Genomic DNA, 20,337 nt, shown 5'->3' on the forward strand with positions numbered 1-20,337 from the left:
ACATGGGTTATCATTTGATAAATACAAGCAATATATTAGGTACATTATGTATAAGATTAAGAACGAATGTGAATATTATGAATGAATTTAATAAACATGTTACTTGAATTTCCTGGATGTATTTTAGTAAAATACAGCTATTTGTTTAATATAGCTATTCTTTAAATCGTTTAATGAAAAGAACCAATACATTTCATTTGATGTCCATGACTAGTATAATAAGGTGAGTGGGCGGAGCTTCACAGCTGTCCACGGTGCATTTAGGACGGATGGCGTTTCCACTACAAAGGGCCGGTCCCAATACCATCACTAGTGGTTTTTGCCACTTGTGAGTGTGTGCATGTGACAGGAAGTAAGTGCACAAGACTGTCCCAGGTCTGAAAAATGGCAAAGTTCAGTGCCATAAACACACTAAATCCACATGTGCCAATGAGCTTGCTGCTTTACATTTAAATAACTGGTTAGCATCCATTTGAGTATGTTGCAGTGCACTTTCAGAGCAAGATACTACTTGTGCAGCAGTATGTCTTAATACTCACAGCTCCTTATCACGTATGTGTTGGCAGAAGCAAGTTCCTGTACTTGCTTTGCAGAAGCAATAATCTACACAATAACAATAACCAACAGCAGCAGCAGCAGCTCAGCAGAGTATTCTGCAATGCAATGTATTCTGCCAAGACCAAATACAATAACATTGTCATATCCATTACCATGCTAAATCTTCTGAGAGTTGTCACGAGAGAAATGCATATTAATACCAGGTGGAAACAGGCTGAATAAAGTGAATCAATTCCTTTACTTTTTTTCTGGAAGTTATATTAATGGGCTTTTATTGGATAGGACAGTTTGTATCAAACTGCATTTTTTAAAATATGCTATTTAATTCCATGTAATTTTTTTTTTAAACTGAGAATAATACAATCTGAAAGCTGAATAAATAAGCTTTGTATGGTTTGTTAGGATAGGATAATATTTGCAGAGATACAACTATTTGAAAATCTGAAATCTGAGGGTGCAAAAACAAGTTAGAAAATCGCCTTTAAAGCTGTCCAAATGCAGTTCTTAGAAATGCATATCACTAATCAAAAATTAAGTTTTAACATATATACGGTAGGAAATTCACAAAATATCTTCATGGAACAAGATCTTTACTTAAAATCCTAATGAATGATAATAGTTATTTTTGGCATAAAAGAAAAATCAATAATTTTGACCCATACAATGTATTTTTGGCTATTGCTACAAATATACCCGTGCTACTTAAGACTGGATTTGTGGTCCAGGGTTACATTTGTGCAAGTTCATAAAATGAGGAAGTTCTCTAATAGAGGAAGGATGCACCTTGTATATATATATGTAAGCTGCTTCTGCAGTTCTGCAGCTAATGCTTAAGAGAACCCTGTGAATGGTGTGACTTAAAACGGTAAGGTCATCTTTAATTCTTTAAAATAATGCTTTAATTTGACATTTTGTTTGCTTTCCTAGCATGACATGTTTTATATATGTACTGCCAATGTATTTGCATGCAATATACGAATAGAATAAGAATATACTGGAATGTTTTAACAATTTGTGTATAAATCCTCAAGCCATGTTATTATTCTGTGCAGATTTGTGGAATACACTTAAAATGAAGATAATTTCAAGTTGTACAATCCTGTCTATGTTGGTATTAACTATTCTGTGCAGAGGTATGTATTACAGATATATAAGTTAAAGTATTTGTATTAAATATTTGTAATATTTTTAATAATAATAATTTCCACTTCATATTCCTTCACCATGACTTCTTGAAAAACATGTATGTACATCTTACTATAAACATGTTAAGTTTATATAGATTTATTTACGCACATGTGAATGCTGAGCATGGGCAGGGATTTACTTTTTTAAGAGGCTTCTTGTGTCCTGGTATTTTATCTTATTCTTTTATTTTATTCAAGACCCTCAAAACAATGGCTGTAACATCACCTTCAATCCACCAGAAGTTACTGCAGTTCCAGGATTATGTGCTCTTATTTCATGTACCTTCACTTATCCAGATAATGCAAAACCAATTAAAAATGTTCAGTGGAATGCTTGTAATGAAACTAAATGTGTAAAGGAAATTTTCAGGTACAATTTTAAGACAGCAGTCAAAACTGAAACAGAAGAGATTGAGTGGCTTGAACCTGATCTGACGAAAAACAACTGCAGCATCATCATCGAAGAAATAAAAGAAGATGACAAAAAATATGCCTTCAAAATTGTGGGGGAAAATTCAAATAACTCCAAAGTCAAAATCATCATCCAAGGTAATGCTTACCTTTGCTTGGCAATATTAAACAGGTCCTGTTTTTGTGTGTAGTTTGGCAATGTCTAACTTATGTTACTTACTTCCATTTGCAGATGAGCCTGCAATGAAGGTTCCTCTTCTCAGTGAAGGACAAGAAGCCAATCTGACATGTTCAGCTCCTTTTCCTTGTCCTGAAACTCCTCCTAAAATAACATGGTGGATCAAGACAAGAGGGGAAAACAAAATTGATCTAACAGAATACAACATCACTTTAACCACCACCAACAGCTTTCACCTCTCAACATTGATCTTAACTCCAACCATTGACCTGCACAATGCCACTGTAGGATGTGACGTGAGCTACGGAAGAAAAAACATCAGTACAAATATGACCCTCAAAGTCATGTGTGAGTTTACTAACCTACATTTTAACTACTAGAACTATTACTAGACCATTACATGAAAACAAAAATTCAGAAATACAGCAAAAAGTAAACGTTTAGAAACCTTTGATCTTCTACTGTTATTTGATGTACTGTAGAGTATCTCTGCTAAATTTATAAAGTAGAATTAAAGGTATTTATTTCTTGCATACCAGTCAATACAGTCTCAAAAATAATGCAGTTCCTCATGTATAGATGTAAAGCCTCTTCTAATTCTGGGTAATGGCAAAGTGACGGAAGGTGACAATCTCAGCCTGAACTGCACTGTTGAGAGTCACCCACCATCATCTGTTCCTGTATGGAGTTTCAATGGAAACACAGATAGATTTATGAACCAAACATCTGCAGAATATCTTACGATCACCAATGTGACAAAGGAGCATGCTGGGGTTTACGGCTGTACGAGTACATATAAGAACAAGACACTTAATGCATTCATCACTATCAATGTAACTAGTAAGTAGAAAAAGACTCTACTGATACTGATTTGGTAATTCTAATATCAAACATTTATCACAAGCTAGGTGTTGCAAATGGATTGAAAATGAATTGATGAGACAACTGTTCTTAAATATTCTGTAAAGTATCACTGTGATGATCAAAAGTATATATCCCTCACTTAAGTCCTAAAAGATTAAAATTCATTTTACGGTTGATGCTTTTCAGATAAACAGACTCACAGAATCAAGACATCAGATTCATCATATCCTAGGTGAGACAAATTAAATGAAAAATAAAAGGTAATTCAGTACTGGAGGTGAAAACATGCTAAAGCCACTGAATGTCATCAAGAAAATTACAGATAATACTAAGTGGTTCTCTGACTAATATCTGGCATTGAGTGAAATGTACTCTATTTGCTAGGTTCTGTCGCATTGCCTGAATACCTTTTCCAGAGACAAGACACATGAAGCAACGGCCACAACCACATACACTGAAGTTTGTTCAGGAAAAAAATATGGACATACTGTATGAAAGTGTGAAATTAATAATTGTAAGCTTTTTTGTAATAATAATTATGTTGGATCTATATGTACATATACTTGATTTATTTATATATAATGTATTTAGTATGTACTTTTTTAAGTGCACAGATCCAGAAACGTCATATCTATCTGAGCTTATTTCAGTAATTCCTGAATGTTTACTGCTTGTTCAGATGTTATTTTTACAAATAAACAGTGTGAATTAATTCATAGTGTTCAAATTTCTTCCTTTCTGTGTTCTATAGGATGTTAGTAGGACTAAAGTGAATTTTATATCACGCAGGTGTACAGTATATTATACATGCACATGAGAAGCTGTGTAGAACATGGGTTATCATTTGATAAATACAAGCAATATATTAGGCACATTATGTATAAGATTAAGAACGAATGTGAATATTATGAATGAATTTAATAAACATGTTACTTGAATTTCCTGGATGTATTTTAGTAAAATACAGCTATTTGTTTAATATAGCTATTCTTTAAATCGTTTAATGAAAAGAACCAATACATTTCATTTGATGTCCATGACTAGTATAATAAGGTGAGTGGGCGGAGCTTCACAGCTGTCCACGATGCATTTAGGACGGATGGCGTTTCCACTACAAAGGGCCGGTCCCAATACCATCACTAGTGGTTTTTGCCACTTGTGAGTGTGTGCATGTGACAGGAAGTAAGTGCACAAGACTGTCCCAGGTCTGAAAAATGGCAAAGTTCAGTGCCATAAACACACTAAATCCACATGTGCCAATGAGCTTGCTGCTTTACATTTAAATAACTGGTTAGCATCCATTTAAGTATGTTGCAGTGCACTTTCAGAGCAAGATACTACTTGTGCAGCAGTATGTCTTAATACTCACAGCTCCTTATCACGTATGTGTTGGCAGAAGCAAGTTCCTGTACTTGCTTTGCAGAAGCAATAATCTACACAATAACAATAACCAACAGCAGCAGCAGCAGCTCAGCAGAGTATTCTGCAATGCAATGTATTCTGCCAAGACCAAATACAATAACATTGTCATATCCATTACCATGCTAAATCTTCTGAGAGTTGTCACGAGAGAAATGCATATTAATACCAGGTGGAAACAGGCTGAATAAAGTGAATCAATTCCTTTACTTTTTTTCTGGAAGTTATATTAATGGGCTTTTATTGGATAGGACAGTTTGTATCAAACTGCATTTTTTAAAATATGCTATTTAATTCCATGTAATTTTTTTTTAAAACTGAGAATAATACAATCTGAAAGCTGAATAAATAAGCTTTGTATGGTTTGTTAGGATAGGATAATATTTGCAGAGATACAACTATTTGAAAATCTGAAATCTGAGGGTGCAAAAACAAGTTAGAAAATCGCCTTTAAAGCTGTCCAAATGCAGTTCTTAGAAATGCATATCACTAATCAAAAATTAAGTTTTAACATATATACGGTAGGAAATTCACAAAATATCTTCATGGAACAAGATCTTTACTTAAAATCCTAATGAATGATAATAATTATTTTTGGCATAAAAGAAAAATGAATAATTTTGACCCATACAATGTATTTTTGGCTATTGCTACAAATATACCCGTGCTACTTAAGACTGGATTTGTGGTCCAGGGTCACATTTGTGCAAGTTCATAAAATGAGGAAGTTCTCTAATAGAGGAAGGATGCACCTTGTATATATATGTGAGCTGCTTCTGCAGTTCTGCAGCTAAAGCTTAAGAGAACCCTGTGAATGGTTTGACTTAAAACGGTAAGGTCATCTTTAATGCTTTAAAATAATGCTTTAATTTGACATTTTGTTTGCTTTCCTAGCATGACATGTTTTATATATGTACTGCCAATGTATTTGCACAAAATATCCAAATAAAACAAGAATATTTTAGAATTTTTGAACAATTTGTGTATAAATCAAGCCATCCATGTTTTTTTTCTGTGCAGATTTGTGGAATACACATAAAATGAATATAATTTCAAGTTGTACAATCCTCTCTATGTTGGTATCAAATATTCTGTGTGGAGGTATGTATTAGATATATTTAAGTCAAAGTATTTGTTCTAAATATTTTTAAAATAATAATAATAATTTCCACTTCATATTCCTTCACCATGACTTCTTGAAAAACATGTATGTACATCTTACTATAAACATGTTAAGTTTATGTAGATTTATTTACGCACATGTGAATGCTGAGCATGGGCAGGGATTTACTTTTTTAAGAGGCTTCTTGTGTCCTGGTATTTTATCTTATTCTTTTATTTTATTCAAGACCCTCAAAACAATGGCTGGAACATCACCTTCAATCCACCAGAAGTTACTGCAGTTCCAGGATTATGTGCTCTTATTTCATGTACCTTCACTTATCCAGATAATGCAAAACCAATTAAAAATGTTCAGTGGAATGCTTGTAATGAAACTAAATGTGTAAAGGAAATTTTCAGGTACAATTTTAAGACAGCAGTCAAAACTGAAACAGAAGAGATTAAGTGGCTTGAACCTGATCTGACGAAAAACAACTGCAGCATCATCATCGAAGAAATAAAAGAAGATGACAAAAAATATGCCTTCAAAATTGTGGGGGAAAATTCAAATAACTCCAAAGTCAAAATCATCATCCAAGGTAATGCTTACCTTTGCTTGGCAATATTAAACAGGTCCTGTTTTTGTGTGTAGTTTGGCAATGTCTAACTTATGTTACTTACTTCCATTTACAGATGAGCCTGCAATGAAGGTTCCTCTTCTCAGTGAAGGACAAGAAGCCAATTTGACATGTTCAGCTCCTTTTCCTTGTCCTGAAACTCCTCCTAAAATAACATGGTGGATCAAGACAAGAGGGGAAAACAAAATTGATCTAATGGAATACAACATCACTTTAACCACCACCAACAGCTTTCACCTCTCAACATTGATCTTAACTCCAACCATTGACCTGCACAATGCCACTGTAGGATGTGACGTGAGCTACGGAAGCAAAAACATCAGTACAAATATGACCCTCAAAGTCATGTGTGAGTTTACTAACCTACATTTTAACTACTAGAACTATTACTAGACCATTACATAAAACAAAAATTCAGAAACACAGTAAAATGTTCATTTAAGAAGACTTTGATCTTCTACTACTCTTGGATGTTCTGTAGAGTATCTCTGCTAAATTCATGAGGTAGAATCAAAGGTATTAATTTCTTACATACCAAAAAATAATGCAGTTCCTCATTTTCAGATGTAAAGCCTCTTCAAATTCTGGGTAAAGACAATGTGACAGAAGGTGACACTCTCAGCCTGAACTGCACTGTTGAGAGTCACCCATCATCATCTGATCCTGTATGGAGTTTCAATGGAAACACAGATAGATTTATGAACCAAACGTCTGCAGAATATCTTACGATCACCAATGTGACAAAGGAGCATGCTGGGGTTTACGGCTGCACGAGTACATATAAGAACAAGACACTTAATGCATCCATCACTATCGATGTCACTAGTAAGTAGAACCAGACTCTATTGATAACCTAACAATGTCACAGTCTTACAAGATTACAAATGACAAAATAAAAAGGAGTCAGCAACTGTTGACATACTGAATTGCGACAACAGTTCCTTCAAACATCTGGGGAAGTTCATTGCAAGTCAAAACATATGTCTTTACTGATTATAATATCAAATTCATCACATGCTAGGTCATGCAAGTGAACTGAAAGAGTCCTCCAGTGAAAACATGCCGCTGAACAACACCAGCAATACTACAGGTAACACTGATTATTTACATACTGCAGACACTATACTTTTATTTCAATTATGACATTTTCCTTGTTTGACATATTTGTGGGTCCTTGAACAACATTGCTCTCAAACAATCAGATATTAGAAGTGGGTTTAGGATGATGGTTAAATTTAGGATTAGGGCTGAGATAGAGGACTAAACAAAGTTCTTATTAAACTACAAATTATTAAAGACAATTTATGTTTAGATATTGGGTTTAAAAGTTGTTCCAAGAAAAACAAAAGATAATATCATGTCCTTGGACAAATCTAATACTCCCATCTCTGAACAACAGGTATTTTCTATAAAGTATATACTTTCATAGATATTACTAACAATTCTGTGTAAATTAAAGGTATAGAAGATTTCATTAAGAATTTGGACATCTCAAAGATACTCACATTTCTGGCGGGAATGGTGTGTTCGGCGTTTATCTTCTCAGTGGTTTTATGTTGTTGGGTGTCTTGCCACAGGTAGGACTCATTATTTAATTCCTTCTTCTCCTAAAAGGAAGTTCATCAAACCACATTTGTCTTATAATTTATAGTGTTTACATGTTTGCTTCATGTCTAAAATCTCATCAGCTAAAAATATTTTCTTAACAGAGGCAAAAAACATAAAGTGCCAACTGTGAATCCAGACACTGAAGTCAATCTGGAGGTAAGACACAACCAATACTCAGAGTCATAACTGAATATGAATATATGAAGCAAAATGTGTATATAGTATATTATTTACATTTTGTAAAGTCACTTTTAGTTTAAACACAGTTTCTGGAAACTTCACACGCCTTTGTGTCAAAATGTCACTTTAGAGGATTGCATTACCCATTTTTTATGAAACAAAGATTGTGTCATTGTTTACTCAACCTAATGTCGTTCAAAACATGTTTTATTTTTTGTTTCTCATAGAACATATTGATTTTAGCTCTCAAGTTTACTCTATATTACATTGGTGTGAAAAAGTGTTGGCCCCCTTCCTGTTTTCTTATTGTTTTGCATGTTTTGCATGTTGAATGTTTCAGATCATCAAACTAATTTAAATATTAATCAAAGATAACACAAGTAAATAAAACATGCACTTTTTGAATGAAATATTTTTTTTAATTAAGAAGGGTAAACAAAATCCAAACCCACAAGGCCCTGTGTGAAAAAGTGTTTGCCTTCTAAACTTAATAACTGGTTGGGCCACCCTGCAATCAAGCGTTTGCGATAACTTGCAATGCGTCTGTTACAGCGCTGTGCAGGAATTTTGGCCCACTCATCTTGGCAGAATTGTTGTAATTCAGCCACATTGGAGGGCTTTCGAGCATGAACTTCCTTTTTAAGGTCATGCCACTGCATCTCAGTAGGAGTCAGGTCAGGACTTTGACTAGGCCACTCCAAAGTCTTCATTTTGTTTTTCTTCAGCCATTCAGAGGTGGAATTGCTGGTGTGGTTTGGATCATTGTCCTGTTGCAGAACCCAAGTTCACTTCAGCTTGAGGTCACGAACAGATGGCCAGACATTGTCCTTCAGGATTTTTTTGGTAGATTTATCACAGCAAGTCTTCCAGGTCCAGAAGCAGCAAAACAGCCCCAGACCATCACACTACCACCACCATATTTTACTGTTGGTATGATGTTCTTTTTCTGAAATGCTGTGTTACTTTTACGCCAGATGTAATGGGACAGACACCTTCCAAAAAGTTCAACTTTTGTCTCGTCAGCCCACAGAGTATTTTCCCAAAAATCTTGGGGATCATCACGATGTGTTCTGGCAAAACTGAGACGAGCCTTTATGTTCTTTTTGCTTAGCAGTGGTTTTCGTCTAGGAACTCTGCCATGTAGGCCATTTTTGCCCAGTCTCTTTCTTATGGTGGAGTCATGAACACTGACCTTAACTGAGGCAAGAGAGGCCTGCAGTTCTTTAGATGTTGTTGTGGGGTCTTTTGTGACCTCTTGGATGAGTCGTCGCTGCATTCTTGGAGTTGGTTCACCACTGTTCCATGTTTTTTGCCAGTTGTGGTCCACTGGAGTACCAAAGCTTTAGAACGGGCTTTATAACATTTTCCAGACTGATAGATCTCAATTACTTTCTTTCTCATTTGTTCCTGAATTTCTTTGAATCTCAACATGATGTGTAACTTTTGAGGAAAGGAAACTTTTTCACACCACTGTATATGACATGTCGCACATAATTTATTTATAAATTAAAAACTGAAACATATTTGAATGATGCAAAACACAGAATACCTAAAATGACTTCTCTGCCACAAATTAATGTCAAAATCAATAAGAAATGTTTTGTATGTATCAGACGGTGCAGACAGACGTAGCTCAAACTGGAACCAATGAGCAAACACCACTTCATGGACAGCTTAATGGAGAGAACCCAAACACAGCTGCACCAACAGATGAAGCAGAGGAGGATGAGGCAGTCGAGATGGAAGCAGTGGACTATGCCAGCATTGACTACTCCCTTCTAAAGGACAGACCGCCTGAGGGAGAAAGGGAATCTACGGACACAGACTATGCTGAGATCAAGAGGGACAAGAGAGGAGCTGGGAAGGAAAGGGAAGTCCTTCAGGATGGGGATGAAAAGATTGAAACACTTGACCAGATGGAGGGAGAGGAGGAACTTTATTCAAACTCACAGGAGCTAAGTTAAAAGGTTAGTCCACCCAAAAATGACCTTTGTTCATCTTTGAAACTCAAATTAAGATATTTTTGATTAAATCTGCTTTCTGATTCTGTGTAGTCAGCAACAGAATGACCACATTCAAGGCCTAGAAAGATTAACATTGTTAAAATAGTTAATTGGACATTAGTGGTTCAACCTTGATTTTATCAAGCTACAAGAGTACTTTTTAATAACACATGCAGTTATCACTGCATGTGTGACTAAAATTATTGCAACACATTTTGCTTTGCATTTATCTCATTTGACAGAATGAAATGTCAGACGCATGTGTTGTATGCTCTTGTGAATGTGTCAAAGACTGACCCAAGAGAAATTACTGAATAAGGTCGTAATTTTAGTTTTCTTTGCACACAAAAGGTATTCTAGTAGCTTCATAACATCACATTTGAACCATTGATGTCACATTGACTATTTAATGATGTCCTTACTACATTTTTGGGACAAAAATTTACAGATAATGTACTCACCCTCTTGTCATCCAAGATGTTATGTTTTTTGAGGAAAACATTTCAGGATTTCTCTCCATGTAATGGATATGTATGGCACCCCTAAGTTTGAACTTCCAAAATGCAGTTTAAATGCAGCTTTAAAGGGCTCTAAATGATCCCAGCCGAGAAGAAGGGTCTTATCTGGCTAAATGATCGGTTATTTTCTAAACAAATTGATAATTTATATACTTTTTAACCTCAAATGCTCGTCTTGTCTCATCTCTGCGATTGCGCATGTGTAGTCAGTGTAATCCGGGTCAATACAGTTAGGGTACGTCCAAAAACTCCCATCTTGTTTTTGTCTTCAACATCAAAATCATCCAACAACGCTGTTTTACCTTTTTTTGTAAAGGGCGTTTGAGCTTCTTTGTATGTTCACTATGTAAACACTGGGTCAGTACTTTTGAAGCGATGTAGGACGATTTTGAAGTTGCGGAAGAAAACAAGTTTTTCGACATACACTACCTGTATTGACCTGGATGCGCATGCACAGAGACGAGACGAGCATTTGAGGTTAAAAAGTATATAAATTGTCAATTTGTTTTGAAAATAACCGATCGTTTCGCCAGATAAGATGCCTCTTCCTCGGCTGGGATCGTTTAGAACCTTTTGAAGCTGCATTTAAACTGCATTTTGGAAGTTCAAACTTCAGGGCGCCATACATATCCATTATATAGAGAGAAATCCTGAAATGTTTTCCTCAAAAAAAATAAAAAATATTTCTTTACGACTGAGGAAAGAAAGACATGAACATCTTGGATGACAAGGGGGTGAGTACATTATCTGTCAATTTTTGTTATGAAAGTGAACTAATCCTTTAAACATGGTCAAAAAAAAAATCAAAATATCTTAATTTGTCCAAAGACGATCGAAGGAGTTTGGAACAACATGAGGATTAGCGATTAATAAGAGAAGTTTCATTTTTGGGTGAACTATACCTTTAAGGAACTAGTAGGTCTTATACTTGCTGATTGCGACATTTGAAACTTCATTAGATTATCTCCAACGTCTGTGCCTAGTTTTGTTAAACTGTGTGAACATGTTCATTTCCTGTTTGCATTCAAGTTCCTGAAACTGCTGCAAATATTTTTTAAGCAAATTAAAAGAGTAAATAAGTAAGTGCAAAAGTGTCAAATTCATAATTAAGCATTTAAATTGTTTAAACTGTTATATAGTGTTATTATTTGTCAATATACAGGGCTTTAACGATTTAGCAGTCAAGGATAGGTTCTAATGGTCACATGACACTTGACCTAAAGTGACATCTGCAGTTTTTGCAACTGACAGTAAATGCAAAGCAAAGATGTGTTGCAAAAATTTCCACAGAGTCACACATTGGCCTTAACACTTAATGCTTAGCACTGCCACACAATAACTAACTAACTGTGAAGACACAAAGCAACATCAACAGCACAATAAAGAAAAATAAAAAAACAGGCCTAACAATTTTGTCATGCTGCAGTGCATGCTGGGAACCCACAAACTTTAAAACTTACATCTACATTGTTCAATGAATTGTATCTTGTTTTGGGAAATATTGTTGGTCTAACCCTGAAAAGTAATTCAAATTCTTTAGTTTTGTCTAAAAGTGTCTATGTTTTGATGTTAGCTGATTCCTCAAGAATTGTAAACCTGCTCACTTGTTCATTGATCCTCTGGGATGACGTGTGTGAGAGCTGGATTAGGCCTTAGATAACAGGATTACAATGTTCCACACACTACAGGGAATCCTTAAATAGCCAGTGAGAGTGTCAGTGCCTCGGTTGTCTCGTGTGGTTTGGTATTTTCAACCATTTTTCTGTGGTCCACCACACTGGCCATCATCCTGTATGATCTGAAAGAAGGTATGTGTTAGAATGGATGTACCAAAAACTACTTCTAAACTGTTATTTAGTGATTAAGTGATATACTCATGCTCATAAAGTCGTTATTGCATTACTCTTACTTATAGTAACAAATTAGGGTTTATTGTTATTATTTATGAAAAGAAATCTGTTAGTAATACCTTCAGTTTGCTGAGGTTCTCGTATTTCTTATAGTATCATGCTTGGCGTGCTGGTTTTGAAATTCAGAATATGTTTCTTGCTCTAAACATTCATTTGACTGCCCAATATGTAATGTTTAAACACAACTTGATTTTGTAGAGCTACTTGATGTTATATTTGTCAGTAAATTTCAAATAAATGTATTTATTATTGCTAATGATTGTCTTTCTTTGATGTAAAATGCGATAAAATAGTAAAATATAATATAATATATAATATATATTGTAATTTATAATTAGTTATTTTTTAAATCTTTTATGTCTCTAATATTTACTTAATCAAATACAGTACAAGTCAAAAGTTTACATACACCTTGCAGAATCTGCAAAATGACATCCATTTTACCAAAATAAGAGGGATCATACAATATGCATGTTATTTTTTATTTACTACTGACCTGAATAAGATATTTCACATAAAATACATTTACAGTACATATACAGTGTGTAAACTTTTGAACAGGGTCATTTTTATAACTTTAACTATATTATTTTCTCTTGTGGACTATGAGTAAACATCTTTTATGTGAAATATCTTATTCAGGTCAGTCCTCAATAAAAAATAACATGCATTTTGTATGATCTCCCTTATTTTGGTAAAATAATTAACATTTTGCAGATTCCGCAAGGTATGTAAACTTTTGACTTCAACTAAATACAGTAAAAACAGTGAAATATTATTACACTTTCAAATTAACTATTAATTTATCAGTAACCGATTTGTTCTTGTGATGCAAAGCTGAGTTTTCAGCATCCATTTGCCTAGTCTTCATCACACAATCCTTCAGAAATCATTCCAATATGCTAATTTGCTGCTCAAGAAACATTTCTTGTTATTACCAGTGTTGAAAACGGTTTTGCTCCTTAATATTTCTGTCACTTCAGGATTTTTGATGAATACAAAGTTCAAAAGAACGGCATTTATTTGAAATGTAAACTTTTGTAATACATTAATACTGTCACTTTTAACATGAATGCATATTCGCTGAGTAAAAGTACAAAATCTTACAGACCCCAAATTTCTGAACCACACATAACCCCAACTCTGCTTTTAAACACTGCAAATAATGTGCCTTTGCATTTGTAGATTAGTCATCACCTACCAGACATGGCTGATGTGTTAAAGAGTCTTAACCTGCTGGAAACACTAAAGGAGTCCATCGAGAGGAACAACATTTCAGATATAAGAGATGCACTGGAGGACATGCTGATCAGCAGAATCAACATTGCAATCACTGGGGACCGAAATGCCGAAAAAGCCACTTTTATAAACTCCCTTCGAGGGCTGAGCCAAGAAGATGAAGGAGCAGCCCGCTTTCCATCATCTTCTGCCCCAGAGGAACTAGCTGTGTTCCCCAACCCCAAGCATCCTGACTTTCGCCTCTGGGATCTGCCATCCATCTCTAGCGATGCTTCTTTCGAGGCTGAGGATTACATAGAGCGATTCAAAGTTACGAGATACAATGCTATCATTATCACATTCACAGAGAGACCTAGTGTTAACAGTGTGGCGGTGTGGAGGGAAGTTAGGTCACTGCAGAAAGAGACAGTTTACTTTGTTTTATTAGCATCTGTGAAGGATACTGAGAAAACATTAGAGGCAAAGAAGACGGCAAGCTTAGGAGTGCTCAAGGCAGAAGGTGTTCCTCTGCCTAAAGTGTTTCTGGTGCAACCTTCAGCTTTGGAGAAGCTTGACTTTCTCACGTTTTTAGAAGTCATGAGAGGTGACCTTCCAGAGATCAGATCGCATGCGCTTCTTCTAGCACTTCCTACATTCTCCAACTCCTTGGTCACTCAGAAGAAAGATGCCTTCAAGGCACTGGTGTGGGCCGCTGCCTCATTATCCGGTGGCGTTTCTGCCATTCCCGTACCTTTGGTGGCCTCCATGGTGGATGCTACGTTGGGCGTTCGGATTCTGACCAAGGTTCAGGTTTCGCTTTGCCTGGACGACGAGTCTCTTGAGCGACTTGCGAGGCTGCGAGGTCTCAACCTTGCCAGGCTGAAGGCCCTGCGGACTTGCGCTCTCTCTGTGGAGGTCAGCAAGAGTGAAGTTAAAAGACGACTAGCGGAGGCTGAGAAAAACACAAGTACTGCAACCACCAGACTTGTGGAACTCGCCATGCCGAGACACGCCAGATCCGTCAGCCGATCTTTCACCGTTATGCTGCAGGCGCTCAACACTGCTATTGATGATATGGGTGCTGATGCTGAGAAGGTGGTTGCTATGGTAACAGGAGAGGGACGGTAGATTGAACAGTGCTCCATACACAAAACTGCAACAGTACAATCAACGTGGACTGATACATAAACTGACTATAGTTGTAGCATTAAACTATAAGCAATAAATTCATTTTAAAAGAACAACACTGTTCATTTTCATTATTTAGTTGATTAATATGCCTTATAATGTTAGATTTCAGTGCCCTTCATTTTTAATTGTTAACTATCATAAAATGCATATCAGAGATACAAATTTATGACCCCCTAATATGACTATACAATAATACAATCTACACAAATTACATATTTTGGATTCAGAATATCTACTTGTCTCTAAAAGTGACAAATTTGTATTTCTGTATGCAAGTAAAAAGTCTGTATTGAGTTGATTTATCTTAAGAATGTTGTTTAGACTTACTTTAAGGGCAATAGTACACTTCTGCTATAAAAAAAAATAAAATAAATTAAAATAAAGATAAGTTCTGTTTCCTTTTCTTGTTCTCATTTTAATGTTATGAAATGTGTTCATGACCATGTATATTTCACTTAGCCTTTCATTTCCTTCTCATTCTGCACAGCTTTTTACAAAACTGTCAAAAGTTAATTTTTTGTACGTTTGAATTACAGGCAGGGCCTGCGTTAGCCATTTGGGTGCCCTAAACACAAATGCTATTTAAATAGTCCAGTTTTGTATGTAACGCAAAGTGATTATATTTCGTTTCGTTTTTATTAAGTTAATTTAGACAAAACGTTTGTAGCATTTTTTTTTCGGTAAATATAAGTTCTTGATTTTTAAAATAACGACCAAGCAGCCAGCGGCAGAGAATGAGTTGATCATGTTGTGTTTGATCAATTTTGCCTTCTCAGATAATCACGACTTGCCTAAAATAAACATAGATCTAGGCCTAAAAGAGTTAGAGTATAAAACAATGTTCATTTCAACGTTAAAATAATATAAATGTGAGGTATTAGGCACAAATGCAATCGTTTGTATGGAGAGCCGCTTTGCAGGACATGGAGGAGCCAGCGCAATCACTTGCATTTTTGCAGTGGCAACAATTTAAAATATTCCTCATTTTTGCTCATAAAGGTACGAGTAATACATTATTCGGAACTGTAAAGGGTCTACTTTTATTTGTGTGCAGTCACAATATCAACAAAACGTTGCAAACTGTGCTTGAAACGTTGAAAACAAACATGATCCCCTCATGTCATCTCAACAGGAGTTCTTCTCAGCAAAACTCAGCAAATACATAACTCACAGACAAGATACATGTATTTATAGAAAGCTTTAAATTATTACTTAACGAAATAGAACAAATCAGAAACAAACACTATTTCATTATGTATTCTGTAAAGATTAATTTTTCTAAAGGCGCTAAATTTCTGAAGGCACGTCCAAAGAGGAAATGGCGATCGCGAACTTCATCCTTGCTAGACACTGACTCAGAAAACACAAGCGTTTTAGCGTTTATTTTACAATAATTACCAGTAGGATAAAACACAGGCGGTGAATATAAACACTTTTATATTAGTTTAATGTTGAAATTAACATTGTTTTATACCTGAACTTGCTTTTGTATATTAACATGCTTTAGACATATTTTATTTGTTATACTAGTAGCCTGTTGTGATGATTTTTCACGACCCAGAATTTTTTGGTGCCCCCCCAGGCACTTGGTGCCCTATGCGCAGTGCGCGGTGTGCGGAGCGCCGGCGCTAATTACAGGCCACAGTACGTTTTGTATGTGTTTCTTTCCTTCGGTTTCAGCCAAAAACCACTGACATATCCAAATGGTCAGATTTAATGTTGCTTTAGTTCTAGCAACTAGTTCTAGTTCTGATTTTCAGAGCCTTATCATAACAATACTTATTTGAATCTTCACAAATGCAGATGTCCCTGGCCTGCTGAAAAAACAACAGCTAAAGCCAGCCTAGGCTGGTTGGCTGGTTTTAGCTGGTCAACCAGGCTGGTTTTAGAGTGGTGTTATCCTGGCTAGGCTAGGTGACCAGCTAAAACCAGCTACTTCCAGCTTAAACCAGCTGTTTTTTTTTTTTTTTTCAGCAGGGGTGGAAGATCTTGTTTACTTTCACAAAAGATAGGCAGAGGTCACCCTGATTCTCAATGTTCAAAAAACAGAAGTCTGACTCGAAACTAATTTATGTGAAACCACCAGAAGACAGTGGACAATATTACTGTGAAGCTAAAAACAAGCATGGAGCAGAGGAATAAAAAATAATCAAAATTTATGTGAAGTCAGAAAAATAATGTTTTATGTAAACAAATACCTTTGAAGAACCTTATAAAGTTCATGAATTTAAGTGCATCATCTGTTTAAATATTTTATGTTTTACTTTGTTTAAAATGTAATAAAGATGCACTTCTTGTGCCTGTGCACTGCATTTTTCAGATGGTCCACAAGGTGTCACAGTGCAAGCTCCTGTCAACATTAATGCTCCCAAAGAGGGAGACAAACTGACACTAAAGTGTTTAGTCCAGAAAAGTAACCCAGCAGTCTATCAGTTTAAGTGGTACATAAATTCCCAAGCCCAGCTTGAATCCAGTGAGACATTCATCATCAGGAAAGTTACTGCAGAGGACAGAGCATCTTACCCTTTCCAGGTTGATAATGGGATATAAACAGCAAAATCAGGTTACCTGTAACGCGTATTATATTATTTGCAGCACTTTTTTAAATTTGTACCATCAACAAACAATGATGTGCTTATGTTATTTTATAATGAAAAATGGTAATTATAAAAATTACATTACTGGGGTTCAGAGTATGTCTGGGATTCTCGCATATATACTGTACCAAGATATAGACCCACAAGAACGCTAGGAGGCTCCAAATCACCACTTTGTAATTATTTTTTAAAATAGTTTTATTTTGTCCTATATACACCAACACGTTTTAAGAATTAATAGTGTGGTAAAATAAAATTTTAATCTGTAAATTAGTTTGAAAATGATTAGTGAAAGAGAACTTACTCTTTAAATTAGAGTGTGATGCATGCACGATATTAACAAAGTGAAGGACATAATGGATAAAAAAAAGGCACTTGTCCAGTTTTCCCAAGCAAAAACGTAAAAAAGCAGTGATGAAGAGGTGAAAAGAATGTAAAAAATAATAAAGGTTAATGGTTGTGATGATTTCGGTTTCAAACAGGTTGGGGAAAACTATAACAATACTAATTGGGGCATGGTCAGTAAGAGACACTGCTATTTTTTGCCCTCAGCCATGTAAAGCAGAGCTATAGATTATGACCTGTATGTATTGTAAAAATGTAACTTGATGAAAAAATAGAGGTAAGCTTTTAATGAGGATGAATTTAACCACCAGAGTGATGTTAACTGTGCCAAATACTTTGTATTATAAGCTATGTGTGTAATGCTACTGTGAGATTATTCACCAGGGGCTTGTGATAAAGACTATAAATAAATAAAAAAAATAAATAATTGTGGTCTATTCCTTTCTTTTTGTGATCATAATTTGTGTTTGTTTGTATTATTTCAATGTGAATGTGTTAGAACTGATTAAATGATTTACAAACATTCCAGCGTTTAGTCGATTTAAAACTGCTTAACATTTAAAAACTGAAACATCAGACATATTTTGCTACAGTCTGCCAATGTTGGGTTCTCCATTTCCTGCCTTGTTCAACTTAAACTGCTTCTGTCAGCAGTGTGAACTGTAGAAACAGCATACACTTAAAGGTTGTATCAGCGATTTCTAGCCTGAAACATAAAGTGTCAAATTCAGCTGACCTTTCATCACGATCCGCTCGCTGCCTGCCCCATAAATTGTCTGTGAAAAAAATGCGTCTCTCTGGTCAGCCTAGGGTCCGAGATATGCCAAAAAAACAATCGGCACTACCAACCTTTCCACAGATAAACAAACAGTGTTCCAACCAATCAGCGTCAGGGGTTTGGTGTTGTGGACTGAGGTTCTCCTGTTCTGGCGATATCACTTTTAGCATAGCTTAGCATAGATCATTGAATCCTATTAGACCAGTAGCATCGCGTTCAAAAATGACCAACGAGTTTCCATATTTGTTGTATTTAAAACTTGACTCTTCTGTAGTTATATCGTGTAATAAGACCGGTGGAAATGGAAAGCTGCGAGTTTATAGGCTGATAAGATTAGGAACTACACTCCCATTCCGGCGTAATAGTCAAGGAAGTTTGCTGCCATAATATGGCCGAAGCAGGCGGAGTATTATCAGAAATGAGTTCCCAGCTAGTTTAGCATTTGCACATGTGCTGCGTGGTATTACTGCTCCTGCTTCAGCCAAATTACAGCAGCAAACTTCCTTGACTATTACACCGGAATGGGAGTGTAGTTCCCAATCTTATCAGCCTAGAAAATTGAAACTTTGCATTTCCACCGGTCTTAGTACACGATATAACTACAGAAGAGTCAAGTTTTAAATAGGACAATTATCGAAACTCGTTGGTCATTTTTGAACGTGATGCTATTGGTCTAATAGGATTCAATGATCTATGCTAAGCTATGCTAAAAGTGATATCGCCAGAACAGGAGAACGGCTGAATGGATTTCAAAACGCTAAAAATCAACTTATTAACTCGGGGGGAGTTGGAGAATGAGCCTATTTCCAAAAAAAGTGGAGTGTTCCTTTAATTCGCTTTTGCACTTCTGGCCACAATTTCTGCACAAAAAGGTAAGATGATGTTATTTCTTCACTTGTGTTTGTTTTCTGATCATTTCTTCAACATCTTTCTTATTCAGTGCTTGTGTTGATGTTCTCTTGAAGCTTATTAAATTAGAGATCACCTTATATTTCTTTGACGCTGGATTGTTTACTGGTGTAGCCTTAAGTTAAATGCACAAAACTGTTAGATACAGCTTGGTCATTCCGTAAATTGTAAAAATTACAGTATATACATGGCCATAAACACATCCTGAATGATTCTCATCTTTACTTTTTCCTGCTGCACTATCAGTCTGCTGATCTAGAAGTATGTTAGATACCTCCATTAGACGGTGTTTCTTCTAAATTTTAAAGTTTTAACAGCACTAACCACTGTCACAGGAAGTGAACTTCACACCTAAATGACAGAATTAACATGACTACCAGGAATATGTGCTTTTTGCCTTATTTTATTTGAAAGTTTATCTATGCAAATATAACAAGTTAGAAACACTGTACACATGGGTGAAATTCTTTTGTTTCGCGGTTTGAATGTTTTTATGAACAACGGATTCGATTTGGAGGTAAAAGATTTTTTATCTCTCTTTTTTGAGCAATGTTGCTTGGACACTTTTCCATTAAAATGGGTAAAAATTTCCATTTGGATAATTTAGATCAGTCGCGGGCCCGTGTCTCACCTGGTTGCCCACTGACTGCAACATTGCTCAAAAAGTTGCCCTGTGCATCATTAGTATAATAAAATACAGTAACAAAAAACAAAAACAACAACA

General features: G+C 35.6%; 3 protein-coding genes across 3 annotated transcripts; all 3 read left to right on the forward strand.

The window, feature by feature from the left end:
• Positions 1-269: 269 nt before the first annotated feature.
• Positions 270-3,910, forward strand: LOC141285301 (sialic acid-binding Ig-like lectin 12). The gene is made up of 6 exons (XM_073818330.1): positions 270-328; positions 2,116-2,294; positions 2,389-2,682; positions 2,914-3,174; positions 3,385-3,430; positions 3,583-3,910. The coding sequence occupies exons 1-6, from the start codon at positions 270-272 to the stop codon at positions 3,599-3,601; spliced, it is 858 nt and encodes a 285-aa protein (XP_073674431.1). The 3' UTR covers positions 3,602-3,910.
• A 1,501-nt stretch (positions 3,911-5,411) lies between these two features.
• On the forward strand, positions 5,412-11,893 carry LOC141285112 (sialic acid-binding Ig-like lectin 12). Its single transcript, XM_073818165.1, has 9 exons — positions 5,412-5,449; positions 5,638-5,718; positions 5,967-6,317; positions 6,412-6,705; positions 6,921-7,181; positions 7,378-7,446; positions 7,816-7,933; positions 8,066-8,120; positions 9,758-11,893. The coding sequence occupies exons 2-9, from the start codon at positions 5,658-5,660 to the stop codon at positions 10,106-10,108; spliced, it is 1,560 nt and encodes a 519-aa protein (XP_073674266.1). The 5' UTR covers positions 5,412-5,449; positions 5,638-5,657; the 3' UTR covers positions 10,109-11,893.
• A 177-nt stretch (positions 11,894-12,070) lies between these two features.
• irgq2 (immunity-related GTPase family, q2) lies at positions 12,071-15,371 on the forward strand. Its single transcript, XM_073818166.1, has 2 exons — positions 12,071-12,473; positions 13,761-15,371. Exon 2 carries the CDS (start codon positions 13,782-13,784, stop codon positions 14,919-14,921), a length of 1,140 nt encoding a protein of 379 aa, XP_073674267.1. The 5' UTR covers positions 12,071-12,473; positions 13,761-13,781; the 3' UTR covers positions 14,922-15,371.
• The last annotated feature ends 4,966 nt before the right edge of the window (positions 15,372-20,337 follow it).

This window comes from Garra rufa, chromosome 14 (assembly GCF_049309525.1).
Source record: "Garra rufa chromosome 14, GarRuf1.0, whole genome shotgun sequence".
Taxonomy (NCBI): domain Eukaryota; kingdom Metazoa; phylum Chordata; class Actinopteri; order Cypriniformes; family Cyprinidae; genus Garra; species Garra rufa.

What these genes read in the sequence shown, in the direction of transcription:
- LOC141285301 (XM_073818330.1), top strand. Translation starts at nt 270, where the DNA reads ATGGCGTTTCCACTACAAAGGGCCGGTCCCAATACCATCACTAGTGGT. An exon ending in ACTAGTGGTTTTTGCCACTT is followed by an intron (nt 329 to 2,115) that starts GTGAGTGTGTGC and finishes GGAAATTTTCAG; the next exon opens with GTACAATTTTAAGACAGCAG. An exon ending in AGTCAAAATCATCATCCAAG is followed by an intron (nt 2,295 to 2,388) that starts GTAATGCTTACC and finishes TTCCATTTGCAG; the next exon opens with ATGAGCCTGCAATGAAGGTT.
- LOC141285112 (XM_073818165.1), top strand. Translation starts at nt 5,658, where the DNA reads ATGAATATAATTTCAAGTTGTACAATCCTCTCTATGTTGGTATCAAAT. An exon ending in TATGACCCTCAAAGTCATGT is followed by an intron (nt 6,706 to 6,920) that starts GTGAGTTTACTA and finishes CCTCATTTTCAG; the next exon opens with ATGTAAAGCCTCTTCAAATT. An exon ending in TGTTGGGTGTCTTGCCACAG is followed by an intron (nt 7,934 to 8,065) that starts GTAGGACTCATT and finishes TTTTCTTAACAG; the next exon opens with AGGCAAAAAACATAAAGTGC.
- irgq2 (XM_073818166.1), top strand. Translation starts at nt 13,782, where the DNA reads ATGGCTGATGTGTTAAAGAGTCTTAACCTGCTGGAAACACTAAAGGAG.